Raw genomic sequence first — 23,725 nt, 5'->3', positions numbered from 1 at the left:
TTTCCTTTTCTTTCTTTTTTCCTTTCTTTTCTTTTCTTTCTTCTACCATGGCCGGTGGCCGGAGGCCAGCCACCGGCCATGGCCGGCCTCGCCGGGCGTCGCCTTCCTTCGGCCTCGGCGAGGCCACGGCGGCTTGCCTGCCTCACCCGGAGGAAGGCGACGCCTCGGCGAGGCCGCCGTGGCCTTGGCGAGGGCTCGCCTCACTGCATCCAAATGAGGCCGGCCCTCGCCGAGGCCACGGCGGCCTCGCCGGCCTCGCTCGGAGGAAGGCGACGCCTCGGCGAGGCCGCCGTGACCTTGGCGAGGGCTAGCCTCGCCGGATCCGGTGAGGCCGGCCCTCGCCGAGGCCACGGCAGCCTCGCCTCGGAGGAAGGCGACGCCTCGGTGAGGCCGCCGTGGCCTTGGCGAGGGCTTGCCTCGCCAGATCCGGCGAGGCCGGCCCTCGCCGAGGCCACGACTGCCTCGCCGGGCCTCGTCCGGTGGAAGGCGACGCCCAGCGAGGCCGGCCCTGGCCGGTGGCTGGCCTCCGGCCACCGACCATGGTAGAAGAAGAAGAAAGAAAAGAAAAAAGAAAAGAAAGAAAAAAAAATTTAAAAAATTGAATTATACACGTGGAAATGCCACGTGTCATTAAAATTTAAATATAAAAGCCACGTATTAAATTTGATCGGAATTTCTCGCTGTTGGCACTTAAGTGATCGTTTTTTCTCTGATTTAGCACTTAAGTGATCGCCGACGTAAACTTTTAGCACTTAAGTGATCCGTTTGAAACTTTTGGCATTTAAGAACAGCAGAAGTGCTGTTCTTCCCCCCAAAACGTGACTAACCTTAGCCGACACATCAAGTACGAAAAGGGTCTTGACGCAAGCTCGTTGACTGAAAAATCAACGGCGAATCAACAACGTTGGCTCGACACAACTGAAAAATACGTAGGGTTTCTGGGGAATTCCTTCGAGGTATGTATACGAAACCTGACAGCATTCGTCACTGTCTTCGTCCTTGCCCCCCCAGACGAAAGGAGGACCTGCGGGCGGACGACACCGTCTTAGGGTTTTTGCTTACCTGACGCATTCATGAATGGTGGCGATTGGGATTTGGTGGGGGGATATTAACATCGGAGGTTCAAAGCGGCGTAAATGAAGAGCGATGGATGAGAAGAAGAAGAACAATTTGTACATCTGACGAGCTCGAGCTGGTTAAAGGAGAGGAAGGGGAGGAGACGAGACGTCTTTCACCATTTCTGCAACTTGCACTTAAGGTTACGGCTCTCTGCAACGGTACCCTGCTCTCGCTCTCTTCTTTCTTTTTTGGGAAAAATTGCGCCAATGGTCCCTGAACTTTCATTGGCTCCGTTCGTTTAGCGAAAAATATTCTCCTTTTGGAAAATATTTTTTCGAAAGTCATTTTCCTGAAAAATGTTTTCCTGGAACACAATTTTCTGGTGTTCAGCGACCGCCGATCCGGCGGCGGCGACCGACGGCGGCGATCGGCAACCGGCAGCAACCGACGGCGGCGGGCGGCGACGGGCGGTGACCGACGATCAACGGCCGGTGACGGCCGACGACCGACGGTGACTGCCACCGACGCACCGGGCGGCGGCGATCGGGCGACCGGCGGCGGGAGGCGGGCGGCGTCGGTGACTGGTGATCAACGGCCGGCAACCGGCGGCGGTCGACGACCGACGGTGACCGGCGACCGACGACCGCCGGCGACGACCGGCGGCGGCGACGGGGCGGCCGGCGATCGGCGGCGGCCGACGATCGATGGCGACCGACGACCGGTGGGCGCGATCGGCGACCGGCGGCCGTCGATCGGCGATGGCGACCGGTAACGCCGGCGGTGGCGACCACGCGACCGGCGGCGGCGACCGGCGACCAAGGGCGGCGACGGGCAGCGTGGACCGGCGGCGGTGACCGGCGATCAACTTCCTCTCCCACGGAAAACATTTTCCCGGGCAATTTTGCCTTCACTTTGGGGGAGGAAATCATTTTCCCCCAAAGTGAAGGCAAAATTGCCCATGGGAGGGAAAATATTTTCCGTGGGAAGTTATTTTCCGCCCCCCGAACACTAGAAAATCCAGAAAATATTTTCCTGGAAAACATTTTTCTCCAAACGAACAGAGCCTAAGTGAGCAAACTGCGGTCCTTGAATTTTTAATTTGTTCAATGTGACCCGTGTACTTTAGCCCGACGTGCAATTTGTTCAATGTGATCTTTAGACTTTTGGAATCTCCAATGTTATCTTTTTTTCAATTCGTGTTCAGGGACAATATTAGACATTTTCAGATAATTTAGAGACTAAGTTGAAGATGTATCAAAAGTACATGGATCACATTGAACAAATTAAAAGTTCAGAGACAGCATTGAACATTAAGCTAAAGCTCAATGACCATATTGAATAAATTTAAAATTCAGGGACGACATTATACATTTGGCCTAAGTTCGGGGATCATTCATATTATTTTTCTATTATTTTCTATTTCCTTTTTTATGTGGACTTCACTCGCAGCCTCATAACTTTCTCGGCAAAAAGCTTGTTTTCCTTTTTTTTCCTAAATCGCGGGGTTGTTTGTCTGCCCAAAATTCACTTTTATCTTTGATTTTTTTTATTTAATTTTAATTTTGGACTTTGGGTACTTTTTAACTTTTAAAAATCTAAGACAATCCAAACTCTCGTGACATATAAATATCAATAGTAGATTCACGTATACTTTTTTGTCATTTTTTTAAAGCTGTAAAATAGTTTAGATTTTAATTGCCCGAAAACAAAAAAAGTACTTTCTAATTTTACTGAATCTTAAACCAACGAGTCCTAAATTTTTTTGCTTTCCCACCAAATCCAGAATTTTTTCCAAACTTCAAAAAGTTACAAAAAAATTATAGATTGTTATGATCCGTTTGTTTTGCGGAAAATGAATGATCTTGAAAATGTTTTCAAAAAAAAATAATCGCTTATTTCATTTGAAATAATTAGTAAATGGAAAAAAAATTATTGTCAACGACAATTTATGTCTAAATTCATGGATGATGAACATATATTTGCTCATTCATTTTTGTAAGCAATATAAACAATCGTTTTTCAGAAAATATTTTCCAAATCATTTATTTTCCACGAAACAAACACACCCTTATATGTTACGAAATTTTCGGATGTTCCGGATTAAAAAGAAAGAAAGTGCGAGCGCCGCAATAGTTACAAGAAAAGAAAAAAGAAAAAACAAAGTACTCTGAAACTTTCTTAATCCTGTGGTGAGTAATTGCAACTGTGGTTGAGTTGTTACCATCAACATTACAAAGGAGAGCGAATAATGTATTAGGAATCGGATGCCTGTATGTTGGAGCACACTTAGCATTCGATTGGTAAGGAATTCTATTCGTCATTTAGCATAATGGAGGTGTACCTAGCTTGTAACGCAACAACGACTCGATGCAACTCCTTCATTGAAGGTGTATTTACGTGTGTTATCCGGGAGGAATCGAGTCATTGATTGGTTTCGGTGAAGTTCCCATCCCTGCTTTCCCGTGGCGCGCGGACCGAGTAACCCGAGCCATTAGATCTCCGTGTGTTTACTGTCAAGACTGGCATGCCTATTCAGTTAAACTTTTTAAGAAGCAATGAGCAACCTCTTGTTCTTCTGTCGAAATTTAAAAAATTATTTGGATTTTTGAAGATCGTGAAGAAGGGTCGAACCCATTTGGTTAGTTTTTTTCTGAAAACGGTGATCAATATAAATGAGTTGATAACAAGACAAGGGCCACGTCTAACAGCATCGACTGTTCCATATCAGAAAATCATTAAGAGCCCCTCTACGACAAAGACAAAAATCAAGTAAAAGGCCCCCATCCCATTGCATATCAATTTCATGGTCGATGGGTTAAGGTTGACCATCGGATTTGGGACAACGTGCGCGGATTGACACCCCGACCCGACCAAGATACGACGTCGCATCCCCCAACACCCACACACAAAGGAGCCCAGCTTAATGCATTTAGTAGGGGTGTGCAAAAGAACCGGGACCGCCCGGAACCGGACCGGAACCAGACCGGAACCGGTGGTTCCCAAGGGAACCGGTCCGGTTCCCGGTTCCAATTTTTTGGAACCGGTACTGTTTGGGCCGGTTCCCGGTTCCCGGTGTGGAACCGCCCACCCGCCCACCCGGACCGGACCGGTAATATAATAATAATATATTTTATTTTTTTAATTTTTAATTAAAAAAATCTGACCAAAAAAAATTAAAAAAAAAAGAAGAAAATTTGTTATCATGTCTGAAGCTCTTGTGTAGTTGGGATACCTTGGTCATTTTTCCCAATAATTAATGGGTACACATTTGATTTATGGATGATGTGGTTAATATAATCGATCATAGTGTAGGAATTGTATGAAAAGTTATGTTCTTTTCCTTTTGTTCTGTTGATCCGATGTTGGTCCACAGATTTTTTTTTTATTTGTCTAGGAAAACTTGTTAAGACCGGTTCCATGGACCCGCCCAAGAACCGGACCGGACCGGCGGTCCAGTTCTCGGGCGAGTCCATGGAACCGACGGGCGGTTCTCGGTTCCAATTTTTGGAACCGGTCCTGTAGCGGGCGGTCCACGGTTCCCGGGTGGGAACCGCCCACCCGGACCATGCACACCCCTAGCATTTAGACGCATATCGTGTATCACGTTCCAGCTCTCGTTTATTTTGTTTCGAGCTATTAGTCAAATCATGCCAATACGGCCATGAGCTTTTTAGCTTTGTGCTTTGAGCTGATTGGTATTGTTGCCACAACACGTGAAGTCACATGCTTATATGTGAGTTAAATTACTTGATCGATCATGAATTTATTGCACGGATGTCAATTTAGTCATGAATTTTTGCGCAAAATTCCAATATGGTCCTTCCTATCAACCGAGGTGACGGTTTATTTATCGTCGACCGTCCGACGAAAATTTGCTGAAAGGACTATACTGAAATTTCGGGTTGAGGTTTATGATTAAATTGACAAATTTAGAATATTTATAACTGAATTGACATACATATAATAAATTTAAAACTGATTAGACAATTTTCTCTCCACATTCACGTGTTCGTGGCGAGATGTTCGTGACGTCTCCATTGATATTTACTTGACCGGTATTAAAATCAAAATTATAGCCAGTTGGTTGAGTTTGTGTAGTGATGTATGTTAATTAAGTCTGGTGGGTAAAAATTTAGAATCACCCTGGCGAACGACAAATATATTCATCAGGCATTTTAGAATATCTTGAAATTTTGTAAAATTGATTCCCCAATTCCTATGTCATAGTCATCTTGTTAGTCGTTCTAAAGCCGAGGTTTTTAGCTCCTAACCTTTTGTATCTTTTGTGATTTTGATTATTGGCGTTCATTCGCTTTGAATATTAACCACAATTTCGGCACTTGACCGATTGAATCACCACATAATTACATAAATCAGCGAGTCGGGTGGTGTCTAAATCGGCAATTGCGCACTTTACCAATCCACCTCTCCTGGCGTGGCGATCTTAAGAACGCACTCTCCTGTTATGTATATGTAAAGACCGAAAGTTCACCGTCAATCTAAGCCAACTAATCAATACCGTGGGAATCCTTCGAAAAAGTCAACGAACAGAGAACTTACAAAAGATTTAGGGTTAATACCACGAAAAACTCTAAACTGGTACACTTGTGACACATTTACCCCAAACTATTTTTTTGATCATAAAAAACCCCAAACTGGTACACCTGTGACAATTTTACCCCGAACATACCACAAAAAACCCAAAACTGGTACACATGTAACAATTTTACCCAAACTAATTTTTAATATTATTTTTTTGAATTTTTTCTTTTCTTTTCTTTTCTTCACTTCAACCTTTGGCCGGTCGCCGGTCCGGCGACCGGCCAGAGGCGGAAGCCGGCGAGGGCCGCCCTCGGCAGCCGCTGGCAAGGGCCGCCCTCGCTCGACTCAGGAAGGGCGACCCTCGCCGGATCTAGCGAGGGCGGCCCTCGCCGGATCTAGCGAGGGCGGCCCTCGCCCGCCCAGCGAGGGCCGCGCTCGCCCGGGCCGCCGAGGCGCCCCTCGCCCGACGCAGCGAGGGTCGCCCTTGCCTCGAGCTCTGGCGAGGGTCGCCCTTGCCTCGGGCGGGCGAGGACACCCTCACTGACGCCGGCGAGGGCAACCTCGCCCAACGCAGCGAGGGTCGCCCTCGCTGATCCGGCGAGGCGCCCTCGCCGATACCGGCGAGGGCAACCCTCGCCTGAGTCGGGCGAGGATCGCCCTTGCCCTGGGCGGGCGAGGACGGTCCTCGCCCGATACCGGCGAGGGTCGCCCTCGCCGGCTTCCGCCTCTGGCCGGTCACCGAACCGGCGACCGGCCAGAGGTTGAAGATAAAGAAAAAAAAAATAAAAGGAAAAAATAAAAAAATAAATAAAAATTCGAAAAAAATAAAAAATAATATTAAAATTTTAATTGAGGGCAAAATTGTCACGTATGTACCAGTTTGGGGTTTTTTATGGTCAAAAAAATAGTTCGGGGTAAAATTGTCACAGGTGTACCAGTTTGGGGTTTTTTATGGTCAAAAAAATAGTTTAGGGTAAATGTGTCACAAGTGTACCAGTTTAGGATTTTTCGTGGTATTAACCCAAAGATTTAACACATGCAGTATCAATGCAATAACATCTTATAGAAACATCATAGGCGTCCACACACCCATCTGTTCCGCACGTTATCTCGCACAATGGGCCATTAATAAAGGCATCCGTGTAGGTGAATTCCCAACCAAAATGCCTTACGAATTTTGGACCGGCGAGGGGCAGACACTAGCACGTGAAAGGACCTGTGATCCAGCTGTATATGCCAAGCGACAATTATTTGGTGAATTTAGTTCGACAAATGATCCAGCACATGCAAGCCCGACACATTTAGGTTCTCGAATGTTGATGGATACCATATGAGATTTGTACATATGATTTAAAGATCGGGACATTCTGGACCGGCACGCACCAGACATATCTAAGAATGCCTCGGTTAACTGAGGACGGAGGATGGAGTTCGGCGCCACATACGAAAGTACCAGAGATTTGCCTCTCAATCGAGCCCTCCTTAATTTCCCTCTTGTTTTCATTCCAATTTCTCTTCTTCTTGTTTCTCAATTTATTAAATTAGGTGAACTCCACACATCATACGTACGATGTGATGCCTCACCACAAATTATGAGGAGGACCCGACCGGGCATTGCATGTATTGCAAGGCCAATTTATGGCGATCAAGCTGTGTCGGCGGTCGACTTCACATGCGTTGGACTTCTGGTGCGAATTTGAGGGTAAAGATTGTCTTTCCTCCATTTTCAAAAGAAGAAGGAAATGGAAAAATATAAATATAAATAAAAAAACATAAAACGCGAACTGAAGAGGCAATAATGAAATTCTTGCAAGGTGCTTTGTGGTTTTCTGAGCCGCACAGACCATAAGATAGTTTTCAGGGTTCTGTGCTTAGTTAGTGTAATCCCAAGACTAGTGGGCGACTGGAAAGATGCTCTTGAGCCTATGTACTTCCATGGTCCCCTTGACGAAACATGAATAGCCCCTAGGAGAGATTCGAGCCCATGTCAATCATAGAGTCCATACATATTTTGACCTCGAGTGTTGGCCCGGTAGGCAAACGAAGTTTGGATGCTAATCGACGAGGGAGGCGGGTCTCGATCGGGTCCCGGTTTGACATACATCTTGGCCGGCCTTTCTGATGAACTTAGACAGGTGCGCTCGAACCTAATACCCGAAAATTAATCTATAAATACATGAGAGAAGTGACGAGATGCGGGTTTGAATTGTGTTGGAAAAATCCTACATCGGAAAACTGATATGGGGTTGAGTATTTTATATATTATAGTTGACTCATAATTTATTGACATAAGTTTTGGGATAAAGTAAATCCAACTAGATATGTTGATAGACTCAAATTTGGATTTCGATGAGGGTATGAAGTTTATGTTGTGATTTCCCAATATATGGTTGGGTCTGGTTTGGTTCGAGACACGTGTAAGTTATATTATACCAGTTTCAACTCTCTCTCTTGGCTTCTGCTGCGAGCTCCCGACCAGAAACGATTAACAAACCTGTATCAAGAATTCTTGATATTTTCGTCACCACGCCTTTCTTCAATCATCGCCTTAGACCTTGCATTTTCCGCTTAAGTCTCACCTATCCCCCAAAACGTGACCAGCAATTTTTCTTTTAATTACCTAATGCTGCTCGACAATGTCCACTTGCACTCGTTCCTAACAACGCCGTTTATCATAATCAAAATTCCAAATAGAGTGAATGGGGAGATTCGAAAGTGACGACTTTTTTTTTTGGTCGGTCCTATTCTATCTCTCACTCACGATACACACTCAGACTTACGCCCCACCTCTTACAGGGCGTGAGCGTCGAAACCCACATCTTAAACTACGCGGCCCCACCCCTTCCCCCGCTGCGAAGGTGGGGATTCGAACTCCTCACTTCCCCCTAAATCACTGGGGGTTTACCCCAGTGGCCACCCTTCTCGAAAGTGACGGCTTTACCATACGAATAAACGCTCGATTCAGACCATGAGGTGTCAGTCGTCTTGTGGCCATAGGCCCGCTCGAGCCAAATGAACCCGAGCAGTTCAAAAGAGGATTGAGAAAAGGCATTGTAGCTACAAAAGCCCGCTACAGTCAAGTTAGTAGAGACCAGACTGGATCATCATGGCCCGACGAGCCCACGGTCCGGCGATCGATCATCTAGGCCCGCATCGCGATCGCCTCCAATCGACGCTCGATGCTCGACGACATAACGGATTTCGAGAAATGCGGGCACGGGCACGAGCCCCGACGAACCCGACTTTCGTGCAGTCGACGTTACGAGCCTCGTGACCCGGAGAAACTCGTTATTATTTCAGGTCTTACTGCTGTGGTGTTTCGACTCTTCTCATGGCAAAAGTTAAAAACTCCGAATTAGCTGATACACACATCTGGATCGCCTCCTCACATAGAAGTCCCTCCAAGCATGGAATGCATTTCATGTTAGAAGAGACCCCCAGCGAATCGGATCATATACGTCGGAAACTCGCTATCATAACAGCGTCGCCGTCGACCCATCGAGCTTTATCTCGCTAAGCGGGCGTCGGCCGAACCTGAAATATCTCCGGGCGGAGCAATGCTACTTCTTCCCACCTGAGACAACGGTTTTGTGGGGAGACTTTGAACTGTTTTCCACCTTTGGATGGATGAAGCAGCAGCAAGACAAACCCACAGCCACAGAGAGTTCTCTTATTCAAAAGCTCCGGAAACTCGTCGAGGCTAGCTTCGTTCGCCGTCCAAATCGGCCCGGACTCACGGACAAGTTGAGGCAACAATTGGCCGTGAACAAGACCACGGCGGCCGGGCGACAATTGTTGTCAAAGCAGAGGAGAACATCCTCATCCATCGACCCCCGTCTCCCGCGAGGATCGACGCTCCGCCGGGCTCCTTTAGCTCTCCGATCCCTCATCGGGCCGGAAGGAACCGCAGTAGAGAAAGCCGCGGATATGCCGATCCGATCTCTCGTCCGGGAGGAGCATCCGATGGCGCTGCCATTTCAATCCCGACTCTGGAAGAACTCTGCAGTTCAACAACTGTTACTGTTACATCCCGGCTTCTGGGCAATCCAAACGAGAGATAAGATAAGCGAGATTCCACCAAAGGTTGATTGGCCCAAAAGGATTAAATTTTAATAAAAAAAAAGAATAGAAAAAATAAAATTAACGAGATGTTTACCGGACAAATTCACGCACAAAAAAGAATAATTAAAAATTAATGACGTCATTAGCGTGTTCTTTTTCTCCTCTAATTATCGCGTAGATAAATGGCAGAGAAATTAGCGAATAAAGACGATAAATTCGCTAATTTTATATATAATATATTGATTAATTAATTAAATAAATTCCATTTTCGGGTAACCCAACCAAAGTATCTGAGCTCGACCAAAACTCTCATATACTTACACGCACTCTTCTGCTTCTTGCTTTTTGCATAGCTCGGCTTCCATCTCTATCCCCGCAGCGAATCGCAGAACGAGAAGACGGCGACGGCGACGGCGACGGCGACGAAGATGGGAAGGGCTCCCGCTCGAGCCGCGGCGTGGCTGTTCTTCGCCCTCCTCCTGAGCTCCTCTGCGCACTCGTTCTACCTTCCGGGCGTCGCTCCTCGCGATTTCACCACCGTACGCCCCCCTCTCTCTCTCTCTCTCTACCTCCCGTCTCCGTCTCCCTGCTTTCCCGATCGTTTCTCATTGCTCTCTCGCTCGATCCGTCGGCCCCTTCGCGGCTCCTGATCCTTGCGGCGCGCTGTTCGCGTTCTGTCGATCTTGCCCCGAGTGCTGCTCGGGCTTGGAGTTGGATCTAGGGTTTTGGGCTCGATTCGCGCTGCGTGCTTGCGTGTCTGCCGATCGTCCCTAGATCTAGGATTTCTTGTTGCGGTTGGTGTGGTTTTTGGTGCTGTGTTGGAGGTTCGTGGCTTTGATACGTCCTTTCCACTCTTCGTCGGGTGAAGTAGCCGTACATCGAGCCTGTGACGTGCTTTAGCGCGGTAATTTGAGCAATCGCTTGATGATTGATGGTCGGTGGTGTCAAGATTATGACATATTAAGTTTTCGATTGTTGATCTTGTAAATCAACCGAAGAACGTGAAGCATGAGTGAGGGTGGGCAAGTTGAGGGAGGGTGTAAAAAGCACGGAACGGCAAGCAGGGAGAAGGAGATGAAGTTGTTATTGAACGGACATTAAGTTCCATAACATCGAAACGGTTGTTTACAGTCTTGAGGCATTTTCGCACTAAATTGGATGAGGGTTGTGCACTAGCAGATGGAGACTGTTGCTTGGATGAGATAATTCTGGCTCCAAAGAGGGGTTCTGGTGGTGAATGATGTGTTCGACTCTAGGAGGATGATGCATAAGTGACCCCTGATAATGCTGATGGCAGTAGCATGTGCTGGCGGTGATTATCTTGTTTTCTAAGTAGTGAAAAGTTTGAAGTGATGGGCGCCTTACGAGATGTGCCATGGAGATCTGTTGATGGCCTACTTACAGCCATGTAACCGGTCACAAGCATGAGACATAGCTACAGAACGTTTGATTTATAGCTTGGATTCTTGAGAGAACTTGATCTTGTTTTTTCATAAGCTGACCAATTCCCTTATGCATATCGCGTGGTCCCTCTGTTTCTGAATGAATGTTAAAAAATTTGACTTTAAGACATTGGAATCCAGGAACTGTCTCTATTTGGTAATAACTTGTATTTTATGTGACATTAGAAGCCATATATGGGCATTTGACTCATAATCTTGTCATATTCTGAACAGGGGGAAGAGCTTACTGTCAAAGTGAACAAATTGTCATCTACCAAGACACAGCTTCCATATGATTACTACTATTTAAAGTACTGTAAGCCTGAGAAGATTCTGAACAATGCGGAAAATCTGGGAGAGGTACTTAGGGGTGACCGTATTGAGAATTCTGTGTACAAGGTAAGCATCTTCTGGCTTTTTCTCTGTGCATCATACCGAATGATAAATCAAATACTATCCTTGTATGATGGTGGATATGTCGATTGATTTTTTATATATGCTCCCAGTTTCGAATGAGGGAGGAGGAACCGTGCAAAGTGGCCTGTCGATCGACTCTTAACACTGAGTATGCCAAGAACTTTAAGGAGAAAATCGATGATGAATATCGAGTAAATATGTAAGTATTTCGTGCCTAAAATTTTGCTGAAAGTTAAGTGAGAATAAATTCCTAGAACTCAGGGCTACTTGTTGTCTGGTTGAGCTGGGCCTTCTTCGGTTATTGTGGTCCAATATTGAGTGACAATCTGTTCTGCTAAAATATCAGGTTCTTTCTATGATCAGATTTAGTACGAATCATTTGTGATGGCAGGATCCTTGATAACCTTCCAGTGGCTGTTCTAAGACAAAGGAGGGATGGGAGTCCATCAACCACTTATGAACACGGTTTCCGTGTTGGATTTAAAGGAAATTATGCTGGGGTAAGTATCGGATCAAACTACAATGAAGCACACTTTGGCCTTATAGGTTGACGATATTTTTGTCGGTTTATTTCAGAGCAAAGAGGAGAAGTATTTCATCAACAATCATTTGAGCTTTAGAGTCATGTTTCACAAGGACGAGCTGACTGATACTGCAAGAATTGTTGGATTTGAAGTCACTCCTAATAGGTGTGGCTTTGTCTCTCTCTGTCTTCAACGAGTTGTATGTTTACTTCTTTCTAAGGTTTAGTTGTGCAACCATTAATTAATTAAAAAGTTTGGAGTCCTTTTGCCCAGGAAGGAGATATTACGTAGGAAGAAATGAGGAAGACCAAAGCTGGCTCATTGATTACCTTAATATTTTGGAAAGGATCTTTTGCAATGTTCAAGCATCTCTGTAGTTCCCCACTATTGTCATCGATCATCATTGTGAGATGCATCCTAAAGTTTGATTTCATGTCGGTTTTTCTGGGAGCCATGGGTCTCATGTAGCTCTTTTGGAGGTTTGATGGGGATATACCTTTTTCAAACGCAATTATGCATCTTGGCTGTCCACAGGTTTTTGGGACATCCAGCAGTAATGACGCTTGTTTGTTTTGGCTTTAAACCAACCGAACAAATCACATTTGCCTTTCCCGCGCACAAATTATACATAATATGTGGATTTATATAAAATTAAGGAAAAAATTAAGGGCGATTCTAGTGCTACTATTTATGTTTTTAGAAATCCCAGTTGTTTAACGTTGGAGTAACAAAAGGCATTCCATGCCCACTATTTCTGTGCGTTATATGTTCGTTTTCATATTTTGCTTATGTCTATCTGTGTGGAATATTTCAATGCCATTTACTATTTTATTTGTCGAATAGTGGTAATTTGGTGCATTCTCACTTGGTATTTTGCACAGTATCAAACATGATTACAAGGAATGGGATGACAAAAATCCTCAAGTGACGACATGTAACGCAAATACCAAAAATTTAGTTCAGGGTAGCACTGTTCCTCAGGAAGTTGACACAGATAAGGAAGTTGTGTTCACATATGATGTCAGTTTCAAGGTACGTGCTTGTAAAATGATCTCATTGCATTGCTCTTTCTTTCGTTCTTCCAATTGCTTTATTGTTTTGAGGTTCTGAATTTTGTTTTGGTGTTTCTCAGGAAAGTGACATTAAGTGGGCATCTCGTTGGGATACCTACCTCCTTATGAATGATGATCAGATTCATTGGTTCTCTATCATAAACTCCCTGATGATTGTCCTCTTCCTTTCTGGGATGGTGGCAATGATTATGATGAGAACTCTTTACAGAGATATTGCAAACTATAACCAGTTGGAAACCCAAGACGAGGCTCAGGAAGAAACAGGATGGAAACTTGTCCATGGAGATGTTTTCAGGGCTCCTATCAATCCAGGTTTACTTTGCGTTTATGTGGGAACAGGTGTTCAGATATTTGCAATGGCTCTGGTGACCATGATTTTTGCTTTGCTGGGCTTCTTATCTCCTTCCAACAGAGGGGGTCTTATGACTGCAATGGTACTCTTATGGGTTTTCATGGGCTTATTTGCTGGTTACTCGTCGTCACGGTTGTACAAGATGTTCAAGGGCACTGAGTGGAAGAAGACCACCTTGAAGACTGCCGTCATGTTTCCTGGTATTCTGTTTGCTGTTTTCTTTGTGCTGAATGCCTTAATATGGGGGGAGCGATCGTCTGGTGCTGTGCCGTTTGGGACAATGTTTGCTCTTGTCTGCCTGTGGTTCGGTATTTCAGTGCCTTTAGTGTTTGTGGGTAGTTATTTGGGGTTCAAAAAGCCACCGATGGAAGATCCTGTGAAGACAAACAAAATCCCGAGGCAGATCCCCGAACAGGCATGGTATATGAAGCCGGTCTTCTCCATTCTCATTGGAGGAATTCTTCCATTCGGTGCTGTTTTCATTGAGCTGTTTTTCATCTTGACCTCAATATGGTTGAACCAGTTCTATTACATCTTTGGCTTCCTCTTCATTGTGTTCGTCATCCTTTTGGTCACTTGTGCCGAGATCACTATCGTGCTCTGCTATTTCCAGTTGTGCAGTGAGGACTACCACTGGTGGTGGAGATCTTACTTGACTGCTGGCTCATCGGCTCTCTACCTTTTCCTCTATTCAGTGTTCTACTTCTTCACGAAATTGGAAATCACAAAGCTGGTGTCGGGCATCCTCTACTTTGGGTACATGATGATCATTTCATATGCCTTTTTCGTCTTGACAGGGACGATCGGCTTCTATGCTTGCTTCTGGTTTGTTCGAAAGATCTACTCCTCAGTGAAGATTGATTAATCCAACCGCAGAATAGACTGCCGAATGAAACTTGGAAAGGGGGAAGCAGAAACTGCTACCTCTCGCGAGGGTCGCCACTTTGGTTTCTGGGAATTGACGTACTGAAACTCTAAATTCTGTTGATACTAGTGTAGGGCTACGGCTGGTTTGTCACCTCTATCGAAACTACATGAACCGGAAGATTTTGCCTGTACTTTATTATAGCCCTTTTTTCTCACCATAGATTTTCTTAGTTTATCAGCTGGTAATGTGATGAAAGTGTGTATGCGCCAAACGTTGGAACTCGGGGTCTGAGATTCTAATTTTGGCCAAGGAAGTGTCTGGTAGGTCCTTGATGCTTGACTCTTTTTTTGGCCTATATTCTTGTGCATGGCATGAATTGCGAAATATAATATCCTCTGCCGAATGCCGATGGTTAAAATGCCGTACAGTTACCGGAGACATTAAGCATGGTGTAGTTGTAGTAGGATGCAATACCCTCTCCTCCTTGACCAGAAATTGAGTGCTCCTAGACTCGGAGCATGGTGACTGTCAAAATCTTACAGAATCTTTCCATCGTTCCATGCCTAATGTTTTGGAGTCCTTGGTTCTCTTTCCAAATTATACTGCTTTAGCGCCGTGATTATATTGGCAAGTGGAGATGCTCTTGAAGAGCAATATGGATTTTATTTAGTGGATCAATACAGAGTTGCAGGATAGGCAAATAAGGTCCTTCCAGGTCTGTCCAATGCTTGAAAGTTATGTTATCTTACATCGACCATAACAAGTTAGGCACGCACCCGCCCGAATAAGGTCCTTCCAGGTCTAAAATTTCGTGATCGCTTCGCCACATGGTGTCTGACTGTCCCGAAGAATTCCACGACTCCCAGGAAGTCCCCCAAGGTTAATTGGACCATGTTGATTATCTCCTTAGGTAAGCGAGCACCATTATGGCCCGGGAACCAAACTTAGAGAATATATATTGCATTGGAAAAGAAAACCGGTCCCATTCAGCGCATTTCTTGGGTTTCTATGACTGTTATTGGCTGGAAACTGTTCAAACTGATTACTAGGTTTGGTTGACTCAACTCATGTCTGGATTCCCTCTCGACACATATGGCTGAAAGACTATCCTATCAGGAAGACCTACTTGCAGATTACAAAGAAACTGCAAGGAATGGTAACTATCGGGATCTACCATGCATCTTGACACAAAGATTGAATAGTCTTCAAATCGATAACTGATAACTCGGGAAGAAGAATTCCTAACAAGAAATTGAACAAATTTCCGCTTCAGAAATTAAATCCATTATTTGACCAAAAAAAATTTACATCCGTTGCAATGCTAAAAAGCTACTGGAAACAAGAGGCCTCCATTTCCTAATAACTAGTGCGCACAAAAACTACTGGAAACAAGATGCCTCCATGTTCCAACTCTGAAACTCATGCGCACAAGGACTCAAATTGATTTCGTCTCAATGTGCTTCCACCAAACTCCTCTGTATACTCTCCATCAGAGAACCAAAATCAGAGTAATTATAGCTTTTGTATACATGTTTATCTGCTTTCCCTTTGAGAATCTATGTGGGCTTTTACCAAGAGGCGTGTCCTTTATTTTCAACTTCGCCTCATAAAAAGCCAAAAAATGGTTCTTGGAGTGTGTGTCGATTCAGTTTACCCGAAAACCCAAATGTCGGGACTGATGTTGGTCTCGGTCTTCAATACAAATCTGGAATGAGACTTGGTTAATTTGTTAACTTTTGTAGGCCGTCAGCTGCAAACTGCCTCCACAGAGAGCTTCTTCATGATATTCGGACATGGATCTCCCCCAAATATTTCGGGATCTACAGTTACTGAGCATGAGTTCAGCCCCATGCAAGTCTGCAAGAACATCATGTATTATTAGAGAGCAATGGGCTAAACTCAAGATGCGCCAAGTCAGAAGTCGTAAGGCTACCAGACGCAATAATCAATACCATGAAACTCTCGAGACTCAAAATGCTTGGGAATGTTTTATTGTAAAATCTAGCGCATCACCAAGTTGAGTTCTCTCAGTACGTCGTGAAATGTAGTCTTATGGCCGTAGTATGCACGTGGAGGGGAACTTAAAATGCAACAGTAGTGATGAATGACTGGGAAGCATTTTTTAAGCAAAGTTTATCCAGGTGGCTCATGTTGCTGAGTAGAATATGGATGAGATCTCAATGAGAGAGAATGCATATGACATTAGAAAGTTTACCCTCTCAAAAACGTCATACGAGTGGAAGGCATGACAACTTCCTTGTTGGAAGCTTCCACAGGTCCCTTCTGGCGTTCCGAAGCTAGCAAACCTTATTGATGAGATCTTCTGACCTGGGGAACACCATAAATGCACTTTAGGCCTCAGGGGCTTGTTAACTTTGCCTGATGCTTGCATTTGCCAATTCATCAGGGTTGGTTGCCATTCAAAGATATCAGAACAGACACTGTCGATCTCTCTTTGGACCATAGAAATCCCATTTGGGTCCCCACCCCACTCTTCGAAAACAACCAACAAATTCCCAGTTGGATATAACCATGAACGAGGAATGTGATACCTGAAAAGTTTAGGCTATGATGAGCTTTCTCGACAATTTCATTTCTCCTCAAGGAAAAGTTAAGAAAGGACAATACTTTTTCTTACCATCTCTGTGAAGCCTCTCCGCAATTGCTTAAACATTTCGTCTCATCAAAAGTTCCGGTGTAATTACAGCTATTGCAATTGCCGGATGCTTTATATGCAGGCCAATAGCGCCCAAGACTCTGTCCATTTATCCATACTTGACCTTTACTCATACTGTCCATATCCAAAGCCAGCGGTGCACTTCCGCCTGGAGCATTGAAAATAGTCTGGAAGTATGATAAAACACTGAAGTCAATTTCTGTCACATTACTGTCAAAACAGACCAAACTACGAACGAGATATCATGTATTATCATATGAGATAGAACCATCAACCATGTATCTGTCTTATTTGAAGCCAAATCTGAAAAACTTCGCTAGAAAGGGAGATTGAAAGCATTTCTAATACTCATAATACAAACCACAGAACAAGAGTAATGGATGACACCAACCCTAGGCTAATTGAGAACTTGAGTCATCTTTCTTGTTTAAAGAGAATAGCTATCAAATATAAGGATGTAGGATTTGGATATGTGTGCAACTTTGCAGATGCCTATTAAATTATATGTCCTGGTTTGACCATAAGCATGAGTTTTGAATCCCATACAGTTCATTAACCTAGGAGGCTAGGAGGATATATCAGTTTGCTTTGCTGAACTTTGAGATACTTACCTTATACCACGTTAAAGGCTGTTTTTCTGCTACTAAAGATTCTTGTGCCCACTCAACTGACATACTCCCAGTAAGAGAATGAAGACTCAAAGCTTCTCCTTTGAGACCAACCTGAACCAACAGAAACCTTCAGCCGTTTCAGAGAAGAATGGAAAGATGATAGACAAGGAGAATTCGAGATACAGACCTTATAAGACCATTTCTGCCATGACAAGTCTCTCCATCCATCATTGAGACCACTTAACGTAACTGGACCGAGAATACCAGCATTCCATGTCTCAAAATGTACTCCAACATTCTGGAATCAAGTTGATGATCACAAGGCAAGAAAAAACTTGTATTCACTCACGCTGGACATAATCCTAGAAACAAGTGTGTGAACATCGAGCATGCAAATGCCAACACACCCACACCCACACACCCACACACACACACACCCATAGAGAGAGAAAGAGAGACCTACCGGTAGACCAACTGCGATACTTAGAAGTGAAATTTTGTTGGTCCCGGCTCTCAGCCTCACACCCTGACTGAAAGTTAGTTTAGGAAATTCCAGACTTCCATAGGTAGTTCCTGCATGAGATGAAGAAACATAATCATTGAAAAAAGCATAGTCTGCTTATAATACTCTTTTCACAAAGTGACAAAAAGAAAACTGAAAACTTTTGTTGGCTTCCACATGCAAGCAATTTTAAGATTCCATAAGCTCAAAGAGGTCAAAAAAGCACATATTAGTGCCCTAACATTTAAAACTATAAATCTTATGTGCTAGCATATCAACAATGAATTTGGCGCAAATTCTATTAGAATGGTTTTATTCGTATAATATTAATTCTTGAAAATTTCTAGAAACAATTATTAATGAAGGTCCTATTCTGCTGAACTGTGACATTAAGGCAATGCATAAATGATGATAAATCAATAAGAAGCCCCAATAAATATGAGCATATGAGTTACCTGCAAGTTCACCATTGACAAAAACATGCAGAGCATGACCAGCTGACAACACTGTGAGAACTGGATAACTTCCACTCTTCAGAAACTCTTCATTAGGATCGACATCGACACTGAAGAAAGTATGGGTATTGTATAAGAAAGGTAGACCAAATATGAGCTGATATTGATCCTCAAATTAAGACCGCAAGAGGTTGAGGTAATTCACTGTTTGTAGTCTACTCACTCTGTCATATACCACAAATAGTCAGTAACATCTCTGGTTGTATTTATTTGCTCCAACAACCCAGTCATTGTAAATATATTGTCTTCAAAAGCAGCGGTCCCTTCACTATAAACCTCCCAAGAGAATCCTCCATCCACTGGAGTCATCTTCATATGTGCACTTTGAGCCCCCACCTGTTTTTTAATTTCAGCAGACTTCAGTTGCATAAAATGCTGATTTTGTGTTTATATTTTTAAATAAATTTCAAAATATGACAATAGGAGATGGAGTAATAACATTAGACGCATGAAGATTTAGCATCAATGGATTATGAAGTATGCAATAGAACTTCTTTGACAATACATATCACTGCCTAGTGAGTGCAATGTAATGCTACACAAAGAAGTTGATATAATTTGAAATGAACACAACCCTCGCAACTGCATTAACTTCATCATATACTCCTTTCTCTTAGGCTAAAAGAGGAAAAATGGAGGAGGAAAAGAATAGGAGAAAGGGCATTTTGTTCTCTCACCCGTGCAGTGTTATATACTGTGTTATTGCAATCAGGCAGTATGCTGATGGACCAAGGAGGAAGGTTATAATGCTTGCTCCCAAAAGAAACTTTAGCATAAGACCACCGATCGTAGTTTGCAAGGAATGCTGCACATGCTCCAGAATCTGATTTAAAGACATGAGCCTGTAGTAAGCAGTAACATAATCATGAATGAAGCTTAGTCTCAGTTACTCTCCAAGTAGAATATGTAACTCCTAGATAACACTTGAAAAAATAACCTAACCTCTTGATAGTTTCCCAGTGGTGTCACAGCAGGCTCTGCAGATACCAAAGCTGATTCACAAAGTTTGATAGCTCTATGCAGATCTTTCAAATGACCCCATTTAGGTTGCCTCAATAATCCTGAATTAAAACGCAAACGTATGGTATTTCACATAAATATAACCATCTATATAGAATCTATAGATTCAAAACTTCAAGTTATAGTAATTGATAACAGTGCCATTGAGATGTAAAGATAGGCAGACGATCAAATAAAATCTTAACTCTAGACTGTAAATAGCTCTTGCAGGCCATTCAGATAAGGGGTCCTCAAAACAACCAGGAAGTGTATGAGTGCTTCCAAATGTTTCTGAATTGGAGATCTAGTTATCTAGACTATCAGAGACTTAAAAATCTCCCTAGTAAATGTTAACCATACAAACACCCAAGTTTCACGAATAACACTACCTAGTTTGTTGCCAATCAACTCATACTCTGCACATTGCTTCTGAGATCTCATATGTTACACAGCATGTTTTGGTTCATAAACATGATTGCTAATTGGTGTTAATTGCAGAGATTGAGTCAACTACTATGAATATTGAGGGAGGCAGTCTTTCAACAGAAAGCAAAAACAACTAATCACTGGATATTTCCTTGAGGATGCCCCATAGAGCTTGATCAAAATTTGGATTGAAAAATTGTTTAAGCAAAAAAATTTGCACGCTAAATGTAATTTCTTAGAAAATAAATGAGGCACAGCACGTATCCATTGGAACTGAAACAATTTCGCATACCATACTCATCCAGAGGAGCGTCATAATCATAACTAGTAGCAATGAAAGGACCACCAGAAGTCCTGCCAAAATTGGTTCCTCCATGATACTGAAAACCCATAGTAACAGAATTAGACCAAATGAAATCATTCAAGGATATACAGTGTGCTTCAAACAAAAGGAGCTGTGGGCAGTTTAGTACCATGTAATAGTTGATGAATGATCCTCCCTTCTGTATAAACTTAGCAACTGAGAAAGCCATATCTTCAGCAGGACGATATGGGACTGCACCTCCAAACTCAGTATACCTTTAAAATGCGGACCACAAAATAATAAGAAACCAGAAAGGGGAAGGAAGATATTCGTGCAAATCGTTCTTCTTGGGTGGAGAATAAAAGATTTCCTTCTACTGACTTTATTAGCTTACCAGCCTGTCCAAGCTTCAGTCCACATGGTGGGTTTATAGGCCTTGTTTGGAGAAAAGTAGTCGCAGTAGAAACCATTGCAAGTATTAATCTGTTGGGACACACCAGGAACGAAAAGCATCAAATGATTTGTGCCAAATATATTTAATTGTCATTACTTGGATAACTTCAAAAACTACTGTTAGTAGTCAACACGGAAAAGAAACCAAAGAAGAAAGCATATCCTATTAGCAGTGCTGATCTTGGAAGCTGCGCAGAAAAGAAATACATACAAGGGAAACTGGAAATACAAATCATCACAGCAAAAGCACAGGGAACAAGGAAATCAGAAAAGAAACAGACACAGATCAGACAAAGCATCGAGTAAACTTGAGCCATGTGCAATGAGGAATAATTATTCATATTGCCAGTCACCGGCAAGGGGACAACGTGCTCCTGAGCAGCTACTCAGGATAAACATAACCATACCGAGTGGATATAAGAATTTATAAGAACAGGTGAAATAAAAGAATAGCTTACAATAGGGTCGGGAGCATCATCCTGTTTGCACATGATCCACGGGACACCGATGTCTAGATTCAAAGCCATTTTTGCTGCCCACTGCGTGTAAACTTGACCGGGTGCCCCGATTTCATACTCCATGGGTCCATATTCATTCTCAATCTTTCATTGTGAAAAAAAAGGATTAATAAAACTACAGTTAATTCAGTCACTAATAACTCATCGAAAGGTTAATATGCAAGTAGAGGCTTGCTTCATGTACCTGGGATAGAATAATTGGACCACCTTGAGATTCAAACAACCTCTCTGCTTTCATCATGTCGACAATCTTTGTTGCAAATTTTTGCATTTGATACTTCATATTCGGCAGAAGTCAACATCAGAAGCGACTAAGATCATGTCAGTATACTGGTTGACCTTAATCGAAAAATGTAAAAGATAGGAGGGCCGAGAGAGAGGGAGAATCGCCTCACCTTGAAAGGTTCATTATCTGTTCTGAAGTTGATTCCTGGAATGTACTTCAGCCAAATAGGAAACCCACTGGAAAATTGAATCATCAAAAAACAATTTAACTGCAAAATCTGAAATTATTTTATTTTATTATTTCTAGAAATAGCAAATGCTTGAACTATTACCCAAAGTTCCACTCGGCACACACATATGGGCCAATCCTGAGATGAACATAGAGACCTGCTTGCTCCACCAGCTTAATAAATTTTACCAGATCATAGTTTCCTTCAAAATAGAACTACCAGAAGGCCAAAAAACAAATACATTCAGTCGGAATTCACAGTCAAATAAAATTTATGAATAGCATAATATCATAACAGAAAATGGAGTCAATTATTCATACGTTGCCAGGTGATGGTTCATGCCCATTCCAGAAAACATAAGTCTGAATCACATCAAGACCTCCTTCTTTTGCCCTTTGAATGAGATCTGGCCACATCTACATATAGCAAAAATAATCTCTCAGACGTAAAAAAACAAAAAAAAAATCCACATTTTGAGAAAAGAAAGAATAACCAGAGGACCAGCAAGACTGAAATCAAGAATCATATGATGCAATGCCCACACAAGTTCTTCACAAATTTGATAAGCTGACCCAAATCACAAATTCCAAAGTTGTACATTTTAGGACAAACCACAATTAAGTGACCCCCGAGGAAGTAAAGAAAGGAAAAAACAAGGACAAAGCACTAGATGCATTTTGCAAGTACCTCAGGAGTGCTCCTTGGGTAGTGAATGGATCCAGAAATAAGGATCCTTCTCTGGCCATTGATGACAATAGCCTTGGAATCATAAGAAACAGAGGCTAACACAGAACAAACGCATAGACCCAGCGACAAGCCAAACACGTTCCACAGCACAAGCCTCAAACCCATGAACCCAGCACTCTTGTCAGTGCACCTCCAAAGCAATGCCCTTTTTTTCCTCCCTTACTTTGTCTCCAGCAGCACTTTGCCCACTTTATTCACTGCTTCTGTACACAGAGAGAGAGAGAGAGAGAGAGAGAGAGAGAGAAGAAACAGCTTTACGGCTATCAAGAAGGAAGGGGAGGAAATGGCAATGGTGGACAAAAAAGAAAACAAGAAGGGATTAGAGTCGAAGAAAGGGAAGGCCAGTCCACTCATTAAGTTGGGTTTTTGGCTGAAACAACAAGTGAAGGTGCTTTTCGTCGCAGCTGTCACCACAAATCGTAAACAAAGAAAGAGATCAATGTGAGGCGAAAGAAAATGGTGGGACCAACTTAATGTATGGACGACTTTAAGGCCCACCAACTTGGAATCATGTCCTTCCTACTCCGACGCGGGATTCCATTCCATCATCCAGTGAACTCACCAAAAATTGCTATGGATGTCATAAATTTCTCAGCTTTCCTTCTGTTTCTTGAATATTGTGAAGAGCAGCGATCTGTTTGCGTTTGGGTGCATTACAAAGCAAATGAACGGGGGGGTTTCGAAGCGTTCTTCCCACGAAAAACACAGAGATTCCGAGCTAGACCTTCCCAAGATGGGATGGTCAGCTGACAGTTTCTTGCGCTTGTTTTTACGAGGAACAAAGAAGCACATTGAAGTCCCTGGCTTCGGCTGATTGTGTTTTTTTCGAGGCCAAGTCCAGATTTTTAAATTCCTAGACTCTTGTTAGAACCGCACTTGATCAAACTAAACTCTCTCTTTTTGCTGTTCGATTCGGGCAACCGCCTCTTGACTTACCCAATTCGTGCAATCGGATCTTTCTAACACTCATAGTGAGCGCTCCCCAACAATTTCGTTCCAAAGATATCGTTGGAGCAATGAAAATTCATCGTATGAAATTAATGTGACTTGCCATGTTATGTTCACAAGACAAGGTTCGTCTCGTCTCATCAATCGCCATGTTATACCATGTCAAATGTCACATCAGGATATTAATTGATTATGAAAATTCAGAGCCTAATCAAATATTTCCACAATTGG

The 23,725-nt window shown here is 43.2% G+C and overlaps 2 protein-coding genes across 3 annotated transcripts; one reads left to right on the top strand and one right to left on the bottom strand.

Annotated features, from left to right (window-relative positions):
* Positions 1-9,971: 9,971 nt before the first annotated feature.
* Positions 9,972-14,553, top strand: LOC115678348 (transmembrane 9 superfamily member 7). The gene is made up of 7 exons (XM_030601710.2): positions 9,972-10,202; positions 11,340-11,504; positions 11,612-11,721; positions 11,914-12,022; positions 12,099-12,211; positions 12,928-13,078; positions 13,179-14,553. Exons 1-7 carry the CDS (start codon positions 10,092-10,094, stop codon positions 14,334-14,336), a joined length of 1,917 nt encoding a protein of 638 aa, XP_030457570.1. The 5' UTR covers positions 9,972-10,091; the 3' UTR covers positions 14,337-14,553.
* A 1,053-nt stretch (positions 14,554-15,606) lies between these two features.
* LOC115678363 (beta-galactosidase 1) lies at positions 15,607-22,955 on the bottom strand. Of its 2 annotated transcripts, XM_030601735.2 has the most exons (19): positions 22,487-22,955; positions 22,120-22,215; positions 21,902-22,014; positions 21,740-21,806; positions 21,529-21,621; positions 21,285-21,428; positions 20,768-20,856; positions 20,543-20,648; positions 20,362-20,449; positions 19,587-19,705; positions 19,322-19,486; positions 18,808-18,980; positions 18,585-18,694; positions 18,091-18,200; positions 17,815-17,925; positions 17,628-17,738; positions 16,978-17,183; positions 16,555-16,891; positions 15,607-16,196 (listed from the first exon to the last, which is right to left on the bottom strand). In XM_030601735.2, the coding sequence occupies exons 1-19, from the start codon at positions 22,649-22,651 to the stop codon at positions 16,086-16,088; spliced, it is 2,514 nt and encodes an 837-aa protein (XP_030457595.1). In that variant the 5' UTR covers positions 22,652-22,955; the 3' UTR covers positions 15,607-16,085. The 2 variants fall into 2 exon arrangements, with proteins under 2 accessions (XP_030457595.1, XP_056167796.1); XM_056311821.1 differs by lacking the exons at positions 22,120-22,215; positions 22,487-22,955 and having other exon boundaries at positions 21,529-21,655; positions 21,902-21,919.
* Positions 22,956-23,725: the final 770 nt, after the last annotated feature.

The sequence above is a fragment of the Syzygium oleosum genome, unplaced genomic scaffold (genome assembly GCF_021117445.2).
Source record: "Syzygium oleosum isolate NSW1041296 unplaced genomic scaffold, Sole_v2.1 Sole_v2.05, whole genome shotgun sequence".
NCBI classification, from domain to species: domain Eukaryota; kingdom Viridiplantae; phylum Streptophyta; class Magnoliopsida; order Myrtales; family Myrtaceae; genus Syzygium; species Syzygium oleosum.
The sequence above is the reverse complement of the archived record's forward strand: the minus strand, read 5'-3'. Positions and strand labels throughout refer to the sequence as shown.

What these genes read in the sequence shown, in the direction of transcription:
- LOC115678348 (XM_030601710.2), top strand. Translation starts at nt 10,092, where the DNA reads ATGGGAAGGGCTCCCGCTCGAGCCGCGGCGTGGCTGTTCTTCGCCCTC. An exon ending in TTAAAGGAAATTATGCTGGG is followed by an intron (nt 12,023 to 12,098) that starts GTAAGTATCGGA and finishes GGTTTATTTCAG; the next exon opens with AGCAAAGAGGAGAAGTATTT. An exon ending in TTTGAAGTCACTCCTAATAG is followed by an intron (nt 12,212 to 12,927) that starts GTGTGGCTTTGT and finishes TATTTTGCACAG; the next exon opens with TATCAAACATGATTACAAGG.
- LOC115678363 (XM_030601735.2), bottom strand. Translation starts at nt 22,651, where the DNA reads ATGGGTTTGAGGCTTGTGCTGTGGAACGTGTTTGGCTTGTCGCTGGGT. An exon ending in CACTGGGAAACTATCAAGAG is followed by an intron (nt 19,487 to 19,586) that starts GTTAGGTTATTT and finishes TGCTTACTACAG; the next exon opens with GCTCATGTCTTTAAATCAGA. An exon ending in AGCCTTTAACGTGGTATAAG is followed by an intron (nt 17,184 to 17,627) that starts GTAAGTATCTCA and finishes TCATACTTCCAG; the next exon opens with ACTATTTTCAATGCTCCAGG.